Raw genomic sequence first — 20439 nt, 5'->3', positions numbered from 1 at the left:
ATGAGCCGGGGGTACAATTTCCATATGGTGTGCCATATAATGCTTGCCCCCTCTCGGCCTGCCAAAAATCGCTTGTCTCCCTTGGCCTGCCAAAACAAAAAAATCTTTGCCCCCTCCCCTTTGCACATCCCATTTTGCAAACCTTTCATGGTCTAGATACACATTGCGAGCGCAACAAGCAGCACAATATGCATATATAAGCGTTTCAGTACTGTTCTGCTAAGACCTTTTAGAGCGTTTTATTTAAAAGCGCCCCATGAATGTGTGCCAAAAATTGCTGGCCCTCCTTCCGGCTCGCCTCCATGTTACCCTCCCACCAGGGCTCATATAAGTATATATTTATTGCAAACCCCTAACGCACCTGTTCCTTGAACACATTTTGAATATAGCCTCTTTACGTGTTTTATTAGGTAACAGAAGTCCGCCAATCATTACGATTAGCCCTCGTTAAAGACCAGGTAGAGTTTGTTAAACTGTTTCTCAACAAAGGAATCAGTCTTTTATGAGTACTTGACAGAACAGGAACTTATTTGCTTGTACAGAACGGTAAGGTACTTCACTCATACATTGAAATTAACCACAAGATAGTAAAACAAATTAAGTTCTTAAGTATTGTATTGTAAGTAAACAAACGTATAAGCCGTCATTAAGTGACCGAGTACTATGAGCTCTCTTCGCAACTTTCAGATTCAAACGAAGTTGTCCCTGACATAACATTCTCATCATACTTTTTCTTTTCCGTCATTGCATACGTATGTACTTGCAACATGATATGAAAAGCCATGTGCGGCCGTCTTGAAGGGTGACGGTTCATTGTAGGCCATTGTATGTCATACCGACGACGTTCTAAGTGTAAGGCAGAAGTTAAATCGACTTGTAAAACCATGTCATTGGTAACTGTTTTACTATTATTTTGCAGGTGAAATCTGATTCCATGTTATACGAGTTACTTTCAGAAGAGTTGGAAAGATACCCCGATCGCAATTCGGTTAGTAAATTATGATACAATTCAGACATGAGAATTTTAAGGCTGTAGACCGATTTCAGGCTGTTTTATTGTCCAAATTTAAGTATTTTAATTTTCAGCCCGTTTTGGATTTTTCAAACTATTTTCAAAAAAGCCATTCTCAAGGCCTTACATTAAATCCTGAACTTCGAGCTCATGTAAACATATATATTTGAAATTTGATTGATGCACTTTATTTTGTCTCGCATTATTCTATTTTGTCCCGTATCCCATTGCAGGTCCAAACTAGTGTGGTTTTGAAGGACGTTGGCAACGTGATCAATGATTTGACAGTGTGGAGTTTTAAGCCTCTCTACCTACAAGAGACATTCACAGGTATAAATCTACTGTATGCTTTGGGAGTAAATGGGGTGATATTGCTCCCTAAGTAAATTAAAGATGCTTATCTAGATAGACAATCTCATTCCCCATTTTTGGATGCAGATTTTGGATATCCACTGTGAAAGCTCATATTTTGATCATAACCCCTGTACAATTTTAAGGCTGGAATATGTTTGATCAAAAAAATTTTTAATGTTAGTGTAAACTGTTGGTCCTCAATTATTAATGTGAGGTAGAAAACACAACGTCATGGAATGACAACGTGTTGGACGCACACCTTCAATCATAGCGCTCATATAGGGCACAACTGACTGCCCAAAGTATTGTTATCTCTAACGCCCGTGCTTTTTGGCCAACGGAAAAGTAAGAAGGAAGGAAAAAGAGAGAAGATCAACAAAGAAGTTGCTTGTTTCCTTCGGGATTTGAACCCCGGACACACTGCGCGCCAAGCACGTTAGTCATGAGTCGGTTGCCACGGGTCTTTCGCTGACCAACAACCGTACGTGTAATAGATGTAGGGTGATTTCGTCATCGCATCACCCGGGATGCATACATGCGCAGTGGCTTTGTCCTGTTTGATTTTGTTGGATTAGGGAAGGTTAGGGTTGAATGGGTGGCTGGTAGTCGCAGGATAGAATCTCGGATCGAATGTTTCCGCAAATTGGTTTGCCTAACTTTAACCTCTCCAAGCATGTCAACCAGAACAAATGTGCATCAGTGCAGGAAAAATAAAAAGGCTCACGGTACAAGAGTACGAGCTCCTGAATCTTCGCTCGTTCCGAGTTATAATCACCATGATCTTTATAAATGCACATCCACAGAATGATGCGACATATTCCTGTGAGTATCGTAAATATATATAATCGAGACTATCAACATCAATAAGTCAACCGAATACTTTCTCGCATCTTTACACGAATTTCAAGCACAGGTGAACTAAACTCACAAATATTTTTCATTATGATCTCTTCGGCAGATGACGTGGATAGATTCTCCAATCCGTCTCGTGAACTCTTCATCTGGGCAGTACTTCAAGGACGTCTAGAGATGGCGATCTTATTCTGGCAGAAGAGCAAGGCACCTATTGGAGGTGCTCTAGTTGCTAGTAAGCTACTCAAGGAGATGGCTGCAAGAGAGACTGATTTGCATGAAACTAGAAGGTTGACAAGATACGAAGAAGGAGGAAGGTATGAAAAACAGTCTACACTCTAAGGTAGACACCCTGGATCTAAAATAAATAACGTCACATACCCAGCGGCCACATTGATGTTGTGTCAACATTGAAACAATGTTTTAATTTCGGTGTTGAAATCACGTTGCATTTGTGAATTGATATCAAGGTTGTATCAATACGTGATCACAACCTGTGCCCACTACCCCACTACCTTCAAAAACATATACCTTCAACCCTGATGAAAAAGTTTAATAATCCATAATTGATATGAACAAAGAACTAAATGGATAATTGCGGAATTGCGTGAACTTTAAAAAGGTGATTTTAGCCTGGAACATTTCTTACCTATAACACCATGCTCCTACATATGCTTGACTTCATCAAACATATTTCGGCTTATCAACAGGTTATTTGACAAGCTTGCCGTAGAGGTGTTATCAGAATACTACACAAGTGACAGAAAACTGACAACACTGACATTAGTTCGAGTTTTACATACTTGGGGCTCGGCTATCTGTCTGGATCTGGCAAACACTGCTCACAACATGGAATTCGTTGCTCATCCTGCCGTACAGAATATGCTGAAGGAGTTCTGGATGGGGAACTTGTCTGTATCAAACCCGAGGTGGAAGGTTCGCAGATTTAAAAAAAAGCATCTCGATAAATCGAATAAAGAAAACGTTGACTCGCATTCCTGTTTTGGATAACGTAGAATCAAATTGAGATTTAAAGTGTTATACTTTGAAACCTGTCTTCTCAATTCTTGTTGCAGTAGGCTCCTACACTATCACAGTCTATATAAAAGAGCTAATTCCTATTTCTCATTTTTATTAATTATATTCATTCAAAGATATGGATATGTCTGGTATTCCCGCCTGCACTGCTTTGCATACGTTTGAAGATGAAGGAAGAAGAAGTCGATCCCCTTGTCGTTAAGGTAAATGCAAATAAATTTCTTTTCAAGATTTAAAAGATTTCCACTTTCACTGTCGTTAAACTAGTACTAGCTATTAATAGGTAAATGTTGATTTCCCAAAATCCTTATTCCGAAATAATTTATAATTTAATAACGATTATTATATGGGCTTATTATGCAGCTGGAACAACAACAAGTCAAATAATCGTCTTTGAGTTGCAGGTGCCCAGAAATCTATAACAGTCCTGGGCCAGTCCTTCTAAAATCAAGTCAACAGTTTGAACAGATTCCACTTTCGGGAAATGAAAATAGAAACTGTTGAATGCAATCTTAATTTCGCTATGCTCCTGGTATAATCTACTTATAGGTTAAATACCACTAATTATGTATTACACGGGTTTCAATGGGAAAATGCCTAATTTCGGATGGAATTTTCTCATATTCAGAACTCTCACAGTTCAATGCCACTAATATCAGGTGAAACTATATGATTCAGATGCCAAATGATCACAATTCAACGACTTTTCTTGTTTTAACGCACTGAACCGTAAACACCTTAAAATGACAGTGCGCCCTCGAAGCTGAAAGTTACAATATGATAATATTTACTAAAAACCGAAGCCGTGCGTATGAATTTTGGTACTATTACAACAAAAATGTCATATAATGAGAGAAAATGTACCATTTTGAAGCATCAAACTCTAAAAAGTACTTTTTGGCTATATAACTTGATCAATTTCAATGTATCGCCCAGGCCTATTAGTGGTATTTAACCTATAAGGCTCATGGTTTGATTGTTCTTTATTCTCAACGATAGAGGCTACCTCGTGGGCGACATAGGGGCGATATTAAGCTCCGCAGACCTCAATTGATGCGTAGGCCTACTTTCTCCATACGTCGTAGTGTACTATCGCTCCTCCCTGGACTACCACATCGAAGTGATGAAACGGATGGCGAAACCAGTAGTCCAAACTTCACGTAGGTTGTTTGCTCTAATTGCTTGTTCCTCGGTTTGTAGTGGTCCTTTACAGTAATCACGATAAATGTACCGAAAGTCCCGAATCAAAGATGTGAATACATGTAAAACGAAATCAAGTTTATGTAAATATCAACTTATACAAGAATCTAAATTAACAAGTTCATCACAAGTTCGAAAGCTCTCAGGTGAGCTCATTTTCCGCTTTGAGTAATAGTTTAATTTCACTTCATCAAGTTCATCACAAAGCTATAGCTCTAACTGCAAACATCATAATATTGATATCATAACTTGTTGTGATTTATCATTGGAAGAGCATTTCGTCTCATCATTGACAGTGTATCTGTGAGATGTTTTGTGTAATACCTTGCAAGAGTCATCTCTACGTAATAAATTTAGTTTGATCAAATATATACTGTTCCAGTGCAAGGATAGCGCAATTCGAAATCGATATAAAATCAAGATTCTGTGAAAGAGGGATGGAGATCGTTTTGGTTCTCTACTTTCACAGAATTTTCCGTTGCATCATTCCCAATTAAAGTACCAAGATTACTAATTATTGTGTACTTTATGTTGACCTATGTATAGAGGGTTGCCACTTAGTGAAATGAATCGCCAAAAGCGGATCTGGTTTGCCGAGCATGATAATGAAAAGCCACGAGCATCGCTACGACGTCGTGTCTCTTCGTTTTTCTTTGTCCCAAATGTCATTTTTCTCTACAATGTGGTAGGTTTTCTATTTCAGCTTATTACATTCTTATATAGCTATAATAATTTTGGCGATCTGATGGGCTGATTCTAGTATCTGAGCTAATTGATATGCGCGTACTACCTATGACGATTTCTCCCAAGAATACATGCGTCGCGTAGCAGTGATCACCCATCGGAAAGTTAAAAGACTTCTTCCACTTGGTGCTTTAGAGCAATCACATGATTGCCAAACAATTATGCAAGGTGTTTTCAATTACTGAAAAGGAAATGGTGAAACTGTGATTTTCATGTTATTCTAATTAACTTCGCGCAACTGCATTTTTACACGGCTCACAAAAAAAGCCACTGAGTCCCTATTAATTGTCACACGAGAGTGATTTTACAGTTGTGGGAGGACATGCAAGATGTTGATTCAGCTATCAACAAAATTATTTTTTACCAAATACCTAATACTCTTTAATCTGGTGGGAGTGGCATTTTTCAAACGCTATACTTTATTTTGATACACCATGAATACTATTTATTATTATTACTATTCTGATTATTTTAAAACTATTTTATGAAAGCTTAATAAAACCGACCTCTTCCCTAAATTGCAGTTTTCCAAGCTAGTATTTCTGGGACTTTTCAGTTATATTCTTCTACAAGGCTTTGAGAGCAAGTACCCATCTGAGATAGAATACGTTCTTCTTGCTTGGTTTTTTACACTGTGTATAGAACTGATCCGACAGGTAGGCCATGTAGTGTAAGCGTATGAGCTGGACGTTTTCTTATTACATAGGTACTAACGTAGTCTTACCGTTTACAGGGTGTCACTGGCAAATAGACTTTGTTTCAAATACATTAAATTTGGTGGTGATGATAATGATGATATCACACCATATAGTCTGTATACCTTTTGCGAGTTAGTAATTTAAATATTGGTTTTTTTTTTTATTGTATCTCTAAATGTAATAATGAGAAGTATATAAAAGTATACATTTTCAGAATTGAAATGATGCAAGGATTTAACTAGCTTATAACAGATTCCATAAAAATTAACAGTTTTTGTGAAAATCTCAAAATTTGATTTTACTTTACCATTTTTACTGACTCGAGTGACCGTAGTGATGATGATGATATCCCATCATAGTGTTGATGATGATGAAATTTCACCATAGTGATGATGATGATGGGGAGGAGGAGGAGGAGGAGGAGGACAATAAGAACAATAATCTGATGATAATGGGTAGAATTATCCGATGATGTTTTCCTTGCAGGTACTGTGGGAGGTAGGTCCTACATTCTTGTATCGTCTTAGCATCTGGATTCATTACTTTTGGAACAAGGTTGACATTTGTAAAATCGTCGTATTTATAACAGGTACGTTCATTAATGTTCACGATAGAATGCAGTAACAAATAAAGATAATATGAAAGATATAACACATTCGCTATTTAGGTCTAGGTTAATTATAAACTCAATAAAATACAAAAACTTAATAATTATATAAACATCAATTTTGGCTTAAACTTTCGAGCAGTGGCGTTACAAGGGAATTACTAGGGTCATTCAAAAAGTTCTACCTCCATCATCACATCTCTGTACCTTACGCGCCAGGAAGTTGAAATTACTCATGATTATACTCTTATATCTTACTCTAATAAAAGTTCTTTAATGAAGATGTGATGTTTGGTTGTATATATATGTTAGTGTTTGGTACGTCGGAAACGGTTAAAAACTGAAGCAAAAGTGTAGTATTAAAGCATCATATTGTAGCTTTGGATAATCTCCATAAAATGTTTTTATGATGCAGTTGTCCAAACTGCTTACTCAGATAAATATTTTGTTCCTATTTAAGCTCCCTGACATGCCTTGGGACTTCAATACAAAAGAAAACACGTTTTAAATGAGAATAAAACATTAACATAAAGGGTTCAACAGACAGGGTTAGTGAAATATACCGGATTTCAACTAGACCATGTTTAAGGGTAATTTGTAATTACGTCCTTATTTTAAACAATGGATGCATCTTGACGTGGAAATCAGATTTGTTTAATAACCCAGTATATACTTACAAAATACAACAAAATGTCCATACGACTTATTTGATAGTATATTATGAACCAATCAGGACGACTTGAACCAACAAGTGCTCGAAGTCAACAACCTATGGAAAGGGTCAATATGAAGGCTATTCTGAACATGTATCGGTTTTGTTTTGCAAAAGACATGGTACCCAGTAAAACTGTACTATCTGCAAGCATTAGATATTGATTAACTTATTTGAACAAAAATAAAGCAATTTAATCATTTTCAGAAATAAATGTGTAATGATTTCCACATAGATGTGACCTACCTTTTAAATCAAAATTGGCCTTTCTATTCAGACCGTTTCCGACGTACTAAGTCGTCTGTGTTCGCTTTTATCAAAACATCTTAACATCCAAAAATCACATTTTAATCAAATAACCTTTATTTTGTAGCCAAGATGTCAGAGTATAAGCATGGGTAATTTCAAAAATTCAATGTGTTATGCAATTTAACTTGTTTTATTTGAAAATCATAATATTTGGACATTTTTTTCTCAAATAGTACCTTGGTAATAAATCCACAGTCATGGCAAGCGGTTTGAGACAAAACGTACATACTTCTTCTTTTCAAAAATATTTTATGATCACTAAATTCAAATTCATTCATATTTTATCCTCACTATAGGCTACGTGTTACGGTGCTTTCCAGATACCATGTCAGAAGGTCGTATCTTGTTGGCATTAAGCTTGGTTATCTTTTACATCCGGCTGCTACACGTCTTTTCCGCCAACAAACATCTAGGCCCTAAACTTGTCATGATTGAAGGAATGGTCAGTGAATTGTAGACTTTTTACCCTTCCATGTGTAGGCATATAATATGTGTAAATGATAATTAATATTCATGATTAGCTGCTAATTTGAAACTAAATTATACAGCACCAGAATTCACCATGTAGTAGTAGGGTGGATTTTAAATAAAATAATTGAAACATGTTGATTTCATAAATGTAGGCCTATACATAAAAAAAAGCAGTATCAGAACCCGGGGCGAAGTGGACCGAAACTTTTTTTTGTTCCGACATAACAGGATTACAAAACACGGGAAGGTAAAAGCTTTGGTTGATATTCTTACCTTATAGACTGCAACTAACAAATGACATCAACAAAGCTTAAAAAACAAAAACAAAAAAACAAAAAACAAAAATGTTATCGAGCCGGGGGAAAGTGAAACGTGCAAAGGAGCATTTTAGAAAGGCATTCCCTTGAAGTGTGTCTTCATTGTCAACACAACTTAGGGTATGCCCTGTATACTATGGCCGGATACATATTTCATAGTTCTTAGTGGGATCTGTTTTCGGCGTTCCATATTGCCCCATCCACTTTAGACTATTTGCCCACATTGCCCATCCACTTTCACCCGACAACGTGAGAATTCTCTAGACATGCGTCCCTATCATGTTACGCTAATGTATGGCCCTGTTACCATGCAGAGTAGGCTTTAAAGCCCATATCTGTCATTAATATGGCTATTGAAGTAATTCAGCAAAAGCACAATATTTCTAAAAAATCATAGTTTTGTCATATGAAAAACAGACGTTTCCTGTAAAAAGCACACATGTGATTCACTCGAACGCCCCCTACACAAACAACGCTGGATCCATGCTGTGTTCTAAATACATGAGCTTGGAGATTAACCCTAGAACTACTGAGCCATATTTTGTAACACGGAATACGAAGGGGAGGGAGTTATTGCAACCCCCATAATTTTCAATTATAAACGTCATATTCCGTTATATTTGGTATCAATGTATAGCCATGGGTCTCCTCTATCCACTGAAACCAAAATAAGTACAAATATGCCCTACATAATACCGCTATGAGGTCATAATGTGATGGCGACCATGCAAATTTGGAAAATTCTGGCTATGTACAAGACAAGAGTATAAGCAAACATTGATTTTCGGCTAAAAATTCTACAAAAATGCGATTTTCACCGAATTTTTCCCTCAATAAAAGGAAGTAAAAAGTCAGTAGCGCTTAGAATAATTTCACAGGAGGGAAATGAAAATCATTGATTTTATTGTAGAAAGAAACCAATTGTGGGCCTCACACCTCCCCTCTATGGTCATCTTTGACGGCCGGTTCTACCCCCTGGTCTGGTAAGATATGGGGTAAACATTTTATGACTAAAATGAGTGCAAATGATGGATCTACGATTAGCTTAGGTGAGTTAGGTCGTTTGGGCGTAAACGCGTGCGTTTTTTGTGACGGATAAAAAAATCTTAGGGGTGGTGGTAGTTCTAGTGATAAGGGCAGCATAATACATAACTTGTATGTGGGGTGTTTCGTTTTGTCCCGCGTTCTACTTTCTCCCAGGGTCCCCTACAATACTGTTGCTTTGGTGTATGGTGAGGTATTTCACGATTTTCTAGTGTTTCGAACTGAAGGCAAATGGGGGGTGAAGTTAATGATATCTAGGTTCTTTTTTCATTTTATCGATTAATATCCATTATTTTAGTTTGCAGATCTGCTAGTGTTCGTCAGTATCTTACTCGTGTTCTTAACGTGCTATGGTGTAGCTAGTGAAGCTATATTATACCCAGGAAGATCTGGTGTGTCCAACGTGTTAGAAAGCATCTTTTTTCGACCGTATTTGCAAATCTTTGGGGAGCTGTTGGAAGCCAATGGCGAAGGTAGGCCAGTGGACAATAATCTGTATAATACCTGTATAATTATATGGCGTAAACCCCTCAATTATGTAACCCGTCCTACACCAAAACCTGATCTGGTTATGACAATTTTATTGATAATGTCGTGTGCAGAATCTTGTTAGCTCCAATTTGATAACAAATTTGCTACCAAATGTAAATGAAGGTTGGTGCAAATCAAAACGATGCACGCGGTCGAAAAGCGTGGTCAAGCTAGCCAAGTGCCTGTACAATGCGCGGTTTATTCAATTGTTAATTGGAAACGCATGGAAAAGAAATGAGAATGAGGCGCCGCTGTGTGGATATGGTAAACACCAATGGTGGCCATGCAGGATATTGAGTTGAACCATTTTTACAGACAGATACAAACCAGCAGAACACATTTTTGCTTCTCTTTAAAAAAATCTTTTAAATGAGCAGAGTCGGTTTTATGTTTTTAACTGTTTTATTAAAATCTGAAAACATGCTTCCACGAATCTTTTTAAGTGTTTTTTGTATGTACCATGCTGACTTAAATGATAAAAAGCAACTTCTTAATACCCAGTTAAAAGTTAAAACAGTTCTAGAGCGCGGGTATTATGGTTTTAATTTGGTTAGCATGGGTAAGGCTGTTTAAACTTTATTCTGGACTTTTTAACTGGTTTTCTCTGTTATCACAACAAGTTGCTTTCCAGCACTGTTCCTTTCGATGTGCGAAACCTTTATTCTCATCATTCATCCATATGCATTTCAAATTAACAATTGAATAAACCGCGCTTGCATCGCCACTTGGGATAATCAATTGACAACGTTTAGCAATTTCGACTGCGTGCATCATTTTGATTTGCAACTTTTGAAAATGCACCAACGTCCATATATTGGTATCAATCTTTGTCAATTTAGAGTGTTTGGTAGCAAATTTGGTATCAAATTGGAGCTAACAAGATTTTGCATACATTGTACGACCTTATCAATCACATTGTCATAACAAGATCAGGTTTTGGTGTAGGACGGGTTACATGACTGCGGACTTTCTTTATTTCAGGGGTTTAGTTTAAAATAAGGGGGTCAAAAACCATTTTACTACAATACTTGCAAAATCAGGGTGGAAGAAATATTTGAGCGATTAATGTGATGGAGTCATGTAGCCTGAAAATTGTAAATTCCTATTGGTCCCTTAACTGAAACACAATGTTGAATTTTATCTTGATGGTACAGAATGTTACACATATACGAGAGAGGTTGGGAATGCTACTCATACAGCGATAGAAGAAACGTGTCAACAAAATGCATGGTTTGGAACTATTCTCTTGTCAATCTACCTCTTCCTCAGCAATGTTCTACTGTTGAATCTTCTTATTGCCATGTTCAAGTAGGTATACCCCACAGTTACACAAAACAACCTCGTATAAACACTATTGTTTGACCAATGCCGATAGCCAGGAATTATATGGGGTGAATTGTTGAAAAAGTGGACTTCGGCACATCAATGCCGCATGCATATTTACTTAGGGCGGCTTCAAGACTCGACCACCGGTTCCAGTTGACCGCCCGGCTCCAACCTTATTATTGCAACCTTTAATCATAATGGGCTGCATTATACTAAATCTTAACCCTAAATCTTAACCTTAACCCTAAACAAGTTTGCAAGTTGCGGCAAGTCGCGTGAGACAGGGCCGCTGTCGAGAGCCATTACTTTGATAAACAGTGAGGTGTGCAGGATTTCGTTTCTCCTAAAGATTAGATATTCTTGTACAAACAAATTACTATATAGTAGGGGGCCTATATAATTGATATAATATACAATTTCATTCGTTTCAGCTTCACATTTGTTGCTGTTCAAGAAAAAACAGACATACACTGGAAATGGCAAAGATTCAAACTTATCACAGAATACCACAAGCGGCCTGTTTTAGCACCACCATTCATCATCATAAGCCACATCATTCTGTTTGTAAGACGTCTGTTTAAAAAGCTACGAAAAATGTGTCAGAAGTGCGGCTGTACGGGCTGCGACAAGTTGTCGTGCAAAGGTGAGTGCTCATGGAACATGACTCCAGTCCATTGGTCGTTGAAGTTATAGTTGTCCCATTTGATTGCTATAGTTTGTAAATAACAAGGTATAACCATGATAACACCTACAATCAAGGAAAAAAGTCCTTGGAACGCTTGGCACACTCTGCCGAAATTCCGTGCAGAATTTCTTATGTTCATGGAAATGATCTATAGTGTGTTTGGGAAGAAACATGACATCTACAACAATGATTTACCCTTCCCCTCTCCCCATCAAGCAATGTTGGAACACATTGGGGAACCGCTGAAGACATTGGCATTTCTCAACATTGCACGGGGAGAGAGGGTGACAGTTTTCCGTTATTTACACGCAAGCGTTCCAAGACTTTTTTCCTTGATTGTAGTCATGCTAGTGGAGTAGCCAGGGATGCACCCGGGGGATGCAGCTTTCCCCTGTCAAACATCTTGGCCCCATGCTAACCATAATATTATTCAAGATTCAGGCTGATTTTTTTAAATGATTATTTTATCCCATGTTGCCCCTCCCCCCCAAAAAGTTTACCATGCCCCTGAAAATCTTAGCTACACCACTGATACCAAAAATAATCTCATTCTCCATGAATTGAAGATGTGAGCAACCCCATTCTCCCAATCTGCCAGTAATGGATTCCATCGTACCAGACGTTGTTACGGCTTTTTACTCAAAATTGTCAGGGCTTAGTTGACACAGAGTTGCAAGTGGTTGACAAACTTGATTTTCAAACAATATGGCAACCCCTGGGGAAGAAGTTATGAGCCAGGCCAGTGAGTGGCTGGTTTTGGTATAGAAGGTGGTAGTTATGAGCCAAGCCAGTGAGTAGCTGGTTGTGGTATAGATAGTGGTAGTTATGAGCCAAGCCAGTGAATGGCTGGTTGTGGTATAAAAGGTGGTAGTTATGAGCAAGGCCAGTGAGTGGATGGTTGTGATATAGAAGGTGGTAGTCATGAGCCAAGCCAGTGAGTAGCTGGTTGTGGTATAGAAGGTGGTCAGCCAGTGAGTAGCTGGTTGTGGTATAGAAGGTGGTCAGCCAGTGCGTAGCTGGTTGTGGTATAGAAGGTGGTCAGCCAGTGCGTAGCTGGTTGTGGTATAGAAGGTGGTAGTTATGAGCCAAGATCGTATTGATTTCTATCAAATTGACATTTCCATTCCATACAGCTTCTCAATCCGATACCAGCATCGATGAGTTAGCCATATGGGAGTCGGTTAAAGGAGAAGATTACTTGACAAAGAAGAGACAAAAAGAACAAGAAAATACCACCAGAAAATTGCAAAACAATGAGAACAGGTTGGTAAATATCGGGGAAAGTGACAGCCGTTTTTAATCAATATGCAAGAGGGCAAAGATTATATGAGGGCGAAAGGGAAGAAGATGTGAATTCGCACTGCTGGTTCAAAATGGATTTACCTACTTTTTATTGAAACCTGGGTTTAGGGCCTGGTGATTAGAATATTTGTGATATGTCACTTCACCCATAAACTTCTGACCAGGTGCAAATCCTGAGATGTAAAATTGATCCTGGTCGTTCCAAATGGGCAATTACAGTCCGATCATTGAGACTTCGTAAAGTCACTTTTTGATTTGAAATCTCTGCAGGACCACAGCTGGTCTCATGGTTTTTTTTTTTCAGTGGGACGAGCTTAGAATACCAACTATCAAGTCTTACAAAGCTCTTGTTTTGTTTTTGAACTTTCTAATAGGCTTCTGGAGATCTCAACACATGTGACCAGGATTGAACAACAGGTTAAGGAAGAAATGACTGCTGTTAAAGAACAGGTACATTTTTAGCCGACATTTTCAGTTTGGGTGGCTTTACATTATATTACCCTACAGTTTTTGAAATTGCATATTTGGATTCTTCGCGCAATTTCCTTTGAGAAAATGTATGCTTTTTATGGGTTAGGGTAATTAGTTACAATGCTTTGCTTAATTGAAGCTTGTAAGATGTAAAATGTGGACATTTGGGTACGCAACAAAGGGTGAAGAGTTCATAGGACCTTACAGGAAATGACGATATGAAGGGTATTTATTGACAAGATTGATTAGGTGAATGATACATTTTTATATGTATTGAAATAAAATAATTTTCTTCAGCTTGTTTGGCTTATAATTGGTGAACATTATTTGGTTTTGTTGCTGCATGAGTCAATTAAGTCCAAACATACACTCGCGTAAATCACGTAAGTGCCCACCAGCATGACCAGTCACGCATTAGACAACAAGCAACATGCATAAGTGCTGCGCCCAGCTGCGTGCTCGAGATTCTATATCAATACATGGTGCCATGAGTATCATTTGTTTCGCCAATTTTTATCATCATCATCATCATCATCCTCATCCTCCTAAGCCATCGTCGACCCACTGCAGGGTGAAGGCCTCTCCAAGGTAAGGTCTACATGGTCTATGGAGATGAAAATCCCGCTATCTCTAACAGAGAAAAGGGTTCGCAATGCCTAAAAAAAGTCCGCTACTTCTAAGGTTCGATATCACTAATTCAGAATAAGGTTCGCTAGTTCTAAGGTTCGATATCACTAATTCTAAATAAGGCTCGCTATCTCTAATTTTAAATAAGATCTAGGTTCGCTATCTCCCAGGTTCGCTATCACTAATTGCAATTAAGGTTCGCTATACATAAGGTTCGCTATCACTAATTTTAATTAAGCTTCGCTATCACTAATGCAAAGATTATGATACCATCTGCAAATCTCAGGTGGCTTAATATCCTCTCCCCCATTGATGTTGATCCCTTTCTTTTCCCAGTCAAGTCTTTGTATGGTGGCTTTCAGAGCTGCGTTGAAAAGTTTTGGTGGCATGATATCTCCCTGTCGAACCCTCGGTGAATGTTGATTTTGCTGCTCTCAAGCCGGATGGTAGCTATTCCTTTGCTGTATTATGTCCGTGATTATGTTGACATATGTGCTCTCGATTCCCTGGTCAACCAGTCCCTGTAGTACAGCTGGAATTTCAATGCTGTCAAAAGCCTTCTCATAGTCTACGAAAACCAAACACAATGGTTGCTGATATTCATTTGCTTTCTCTATGATCTGGTTAACTACATGTAGGTGATCTGTGGTAGAGAATCCGATTTGTTTGTTCTCGGGGCTGTTTGAAGTCCAAGGTAGCAGTGAGCCTATTGGTGATGATTTTGGTGAAAACCTTATAAACATCGGATAGAAGACTGATTGGACGATAGTTTCCTAGATCTGTGATGTTGCCTTTCTTATGAAAGATGATAATGGCATTACTCCAATTGTCTGGTATTTTGCCTTCTTGGATACACTGTGTGAATAGATCAGCTAGCTTACTAATTGCAACTTCACCTCCCTCCTTCAACACATCAGTCAGTATCTCATCATCTCCTGGTGCATTTCCTTTTTCCTATCCTTAAGGGCAGATAATTCAAACTTTTTAGCTTGACAAATCCATTAAATGAGTACTCACGACTTTAGCTTTCGCCATCAGGGCTGATGGCTTGATCACAAGTGAATAGGTCCACTGCTTTTCCCGCGAAACGGCTTGTTGACATTTCCCGGAAGTGAAGATGTTTTGTTTTGAGCAGTGGATCGTACACGTGATCGAGAGATACGAGACCTTCGTCGCGGTTGATTGCTTTGGCCCCTTTTTGCGAATGTAGATTGCTTCCCTAATTCTCCTGCTGAAGGCATTTGAGTCCTTGTCGAGTATAGACGCCCCCTCACATTCTATGTCTTATGTAGGGGAGACTGGGCGACTTTTGAATTATTTATCTACAATCCTACAAATGCATCTATTTACTTCAGGGCAGATCTTACTTCATCTGCGTTGATGGGTGGTATATTTGGATCGCTGGTTGAGACTAAACGTGGGCCTTCTACTGGGATCGTGCTGCTGTAGAGATCCTGGTAAAAGTATTCAACTCTGGATACAATTCCACCCGGTCTGTTATTACCTCCCCCATCCTCATCTTGCTGGGCAACCATCTGTGATCTCTCAAGTGTTAATGCTTGTTTTGTCTTTTTGTAGCTTCTGTATGCTTCAAAGGTTTGCTGCATATTTTTGACATTGTTTTCTCTTAGTTCTGTTTTCTATTTTCTGTATGTTCATTTCCCTACTTTTCTTGAGAAGCTTTAAGAGTGGTTTCTAAGAGTTTGTGTTACTTCTTTTTCATATCTTCCAGTGCATCAAACATGTTCTGTAGGGCTAACTGGAACTCTAGTAAATGTTGACGTAGGCCTAGCTTGTCTAGGTTCAAATTGGCTGTCTTCTTGCGCATTAGCTTAGCTCTTTCCAGTTTCATGTTAATGCGGATCTTAGTTCTTAATAATCTGTGGTCATTTGGACTTCACCATGTCCACTTCCGAGAGGGTTTCTTCTTAAAGAATGTGTTCATGATTCTAAATCCTTTGTTGACAGCAAAGTCTAGCAGTTTGTCTCCTCGGTCATTCCTTTTGCCAATGCCAAATTTGCCAACTACTATAATACTGCTTTGTCTTGGTTGAGAAGGCCATTGATTTCTTCATATACTTCATCAAATGTGTCATCTTTATGGCTTGTGGTTGGCATATATATCTGGATAATTCTCATTTTCTGTTGGTTTGATACCGGAGTTTGATAACTTGATGATCATCTGTGCCACTCTATCAGATGTGCTCTTATATCATCCGTTTTTATAGCTTAAGACATTAGCTGTGATGTATTTTCTTATGATGAATCCTACACCACCTGCGCCACCTTTCTCTGTGCCTCTGTAGTATACGTCCCGCTTTGAAGATCATATGAAGCTTCTCCTTTTCGTCTTACTTGGCAGAGTTCAATGATGTCCCATTTTATGTTGTCTAGTTCGCACAATCGATCATCACTCAGAAGGGACCTTCCGTTGGATGTTCCTAAGGTCAATTCCTTTAAGAGAATATTAAGCCGAACAAACTTTAGAAGATTGTTGAGATAAGATTTTGAAAACACAATTACATAAGGCCATCATGTTAGGCTATCCAGGCTTGTGTACTTAGCGTAGGCCTGGGCCATGAGTTATTCCACAAACTATCCCAAGGAAACAAACAAATGTTTTCAAATAAACAAAAATTGTTTTAAAAAGTCAATTGCACAATGATAAAATTTGTAGAAGTGATTGGACCTGTTGCTGTTTTAGTGTTTGAAAATAACAAATATTAGTAAATCATGACCAAACGTTCGATATTTTCACTATTTTACAGCTGAAGACTATGCAGTCACTCTTAGTAGCAACCATGACTCGACTACAGAGCCAGCCATCTAGAGAGAGCAATGTTGAGGAGGCAAACTAAGCAGTCATTTATAGTAGCAACCATGACTCGACTACAGAGCCAGCCATCTAGAGAGAGCAATGTTGCGGAGGCAAACTAAGCAGTCATTTATAGTAGCAACCATGACACAACTACAGAGTCAACCATCTAGAGATCAGTGTTGCGGAGGCAAACTAAGCAGTCATTTATAGTAGCAACCATGACTCAACTACAGAGCCAGCCATCTAGAGAGAGCAATGTTGAGGAGGCAAACTAAGCAGTCATTTATATATAGCAACCATGACACAACTACAGAGCCAACCATCTAGAGAGAGCAATGTTGAGGAGGAAGACTTGAAATGAAATTAAGCTAAGAGGACTCCCTCTTGTGGGTTAATGAAACCATTATTATGGCTCGAAAGGTTGCTTTTTGCCTAGTCTGCATCCTTTTTTACTATTTTCCTTTCCATTCCTTTTCTCCGATGAAGGCACCAGACACACTGACAACCCTTTTATGCGCCACTAACCGATCAGAATGTGGGGAGTTGATTGTCAGATGCAAGCTAGTCCTTTTAATTCAGTCTCTGAGATATATTTCATTAGGGCAGCGTCTAGATTGTAAATACATGTTTCAGCAGATCTGCATGGCTCAGTGATAAAAAAATCTCAAAACATTTTGCAGAAAATTGTATTTCATCAAAGTACATTACAATAGTGTAAGCAAATATACTTTTAAAATATTACTTAAACTCATAACTCAAGAACCAAATTATTTTCACTTAGTGTTTTGAATGTCTTTATTCATTCAAATAATAATATAATATAATATAATTTATGACATCAACAATAATGAATACATTATTTAGTTGTATGTGGGAGCGGATCCAGAATTTGAAAAATGATCAAATTACTGGGGGCAGAGGGGCTAAAATGATTGAAAGTAGGCTGATTTTGCAGATATGCCTGGTCCCTCTGCCCCCTCAATGGATCTGCCACTGGTATGAGTTGTTAGTTCTTTCACAATTAATCTTTTTCCCGTTGGATAATCTGTTAAAGCCCTTTGCACCTGTTTTCACAAAAGAGCACTATCACCAATTTAGATTAGTACAGTATACATGGTAGAGGCCACATTATATCCAATTCAATAATTTGTTGGACAGATTTTTCAAGTGGATGAATTTTGATACCAAAATGTTCATAGGTCAAAATATAATAATATACTTTTCATGACACATAAATCATTTTTCAAAAATATTCCCATTTAAAAATTACTTATTTTTGGTCAAAATTTGACAAATATCACAACAAAAAAAAAGAAAAGAAAAAAAGAAGACATTTTCACCCAAAAATCTAATTTTCGTGTACTGTATGAAGTGATGAATGTATATAAAATATCCATGTGTCATGTATTCTCAACACCAAATATAAAGTTTCTACTTTAGTTTCAAAGAAATGGGTATTTAAAATGTAACATTTTCAGGAAAAAAAATGAGAAAAATCCTTAATAGGTTGTCTATTGCCAATTGCCATGGAAATGCAATAGAACATGTTACAAATTTGACAACAGAGAAAAGATTTTGCAGGCTCTTCTGAACATGTTGATATATGATTCATCCATTTGAAACATCTGTCCAATTATTGGCATGTTCTATACTACTATCACCATCTTTTGTTAATGTTTGGCACTGTTTTCACAATAATAAAGCACTGACAATCACAGCACCAGTTTACTTAATGTACCAACAATATCAACAAACATTATCTTAACAACTATATATAAACAAGCCCAAGGCATAAGTCACTCAATGATATATAAATAAATATTTTACATAATTAAAATGTAGAAAATAATTTGGATAGAATTCAAATCAAAATGCAAATAATCTGACATAAATTCAGGAAACAAATTAAAGATGAATTTACCAAAGTAACATAATTATGAATATTAACCCTAACCCTCCAAGTGGTTTTTGGCTATCGGAAAGGAAAGAAGGAATGAAAAAGGAGCAAAGATGAACAACGAAGTTGCATGGTATCCCTGGTATCGACCCCAGGACCCCTCACATGCCAAACAAGTAGCCATGGGTGTTTCACTGGCCTGGCCAATATGAGTTAGGGTGATGTGTAATGGCATCAAATGGGATGCACACATGCGCAGTGGTTTTGCTTTGTTAAATTTGGCATGGTTAGGGTTAATAAACTGCACAATTTGATACTGTATAACCACATTTGATGTAAAAAATATGTGCTAATATATTAGCCTTATAATATAAATAAAGATATAATTATTTTTGATAAAATTTGTATAAGTATTCAATAAAAAATTAAATAAGTAAAATGTATGCACTAAAAACTTGAAAATTATAAACTAAAAGAATATCCCAAGGAAAAAAATTTGATGAGAAGCATAATTAGAGAACATATAATGGAAAGCAAATTTGGCCTTTTCATCCATTTGAATCATGTAACTACATCCTTAGTTTGTGAGGTTCAATTGTGAGCTTCAGTCCAAAATGAGTATAATAATCCTCTAAATTATAAGCCAACATCTTCAAGGGTTATGACAGCTGCATTCAAAAACATTTTCATATATTTTCTTTGAAATTTTTTTATATCATTGATGATATTAGCGATCTTCAACCATCAGCTTGATTCAGTATAAACACTTCTGCTGACCAAAGTTTGAATTCTCACGGTTCACAATACGATGCGCCTCCAGCGGTCGCTGGATCGAGGCCAAAATACGCAGTGCATCATGGGAAAATGTGTCGACATCCAAAGCCCGCGTAATACGAATACAATACAGGAACATGCATCATCATGGGTTTAAATGTCATTGTAATGATGTTACATGCGAATGAACACTAAAACAACAATTTACAACTATAGTAGATCCATTTTCTATCTATTGATCACAGAGAATCCTTCGAGAGCTGTTTTCAACATATTTATTATCACACTAACATATAAATTCAATAGCAGCTGGAATGGCGATGTTGACTCTGGAGTCGAAAATTTGACTGCCAAAAGCAACCGCTGGAGGCGCATCTTATTGTGAAACGCGAGAATTAAAAAACTACATTAATTTAAATGGGAAAATCAGAAAATTTCTACTGGGTTAAAACATTCTTACAGGTGTTGAAACTCTCATATCAGTATAACAATTGAGCTAGCTGAACTTGATTCATACATAATAAGGGCTTATTTAATTTAGAAAATAAAACAATGAAAAGGCACACTTAATATAATTATTTTTAAGCCTATCTTTGGTTTTTAAAACATGAAAGATATGTACAGGCCCTTATTCTGCCTTATAGAAGTTT

General features: G+C 37.5%; 1 protein-coding gene across 1 annotated transcript; it reads left to right on the top strand.

Annotated features, from left to right (window-relative positions):
* The first annotated feature begins 414 nt into the window (after window positions 1–414).
* LOC140141966 (transient receptor potential cation channel subfamily M member 2-like) lies at window positions 415–18447 on the top strand. The gene is made up of 17 exons (XM_072163856.1): window positions 415–546; window positions 920–988; window positions 1246–1342; window positions 2325–2535; window positions 2929–3154; window positions 3373–3459; window positions 4256–4416; window positions 5003–5141; window positions 5725–5856; window positions 6385–6487; window positions 7823–7968; window positions 9657–9831; window positions 11044–11197; window positions 11647–11858; window positions 13034–13163; window positions 13577–13652; window positions 17069–18447. Exons 2-17 carry the CDS (start codon window positions 935–937, stop codon window positions 17156–17158), a joined length of 2193 nt encoding a protein of 730 aa, XP_072019957.1. The 5' UTR covers window positions 415–546; window positions 920–934; the 3' UTR covers window positions 17159–18447.
* The last annotated feature ends 1992 nt before the right edge of the window (window positions 18448–20439 follow it).

This window comes from Amphiura filiformis, chromosome 20, assembly GCF_039555335.1.
Source record: "Amphiura filiformis chromosome 20, Afil_fr2py, whole genome shotgun sequence".
Taxonomy (NCBI): Eukaryota; Metazoa; Echinodermata; class Ophiuroidea; order Amphilepidida; family Amphiuridae; genus Amphiura; species Amphiura filiformis.
The sequence above is the reverse complement of the archived record's forward strand: the minus strand, read 5'-3'. Positions and strand labels throughout refer to the sequence as shown.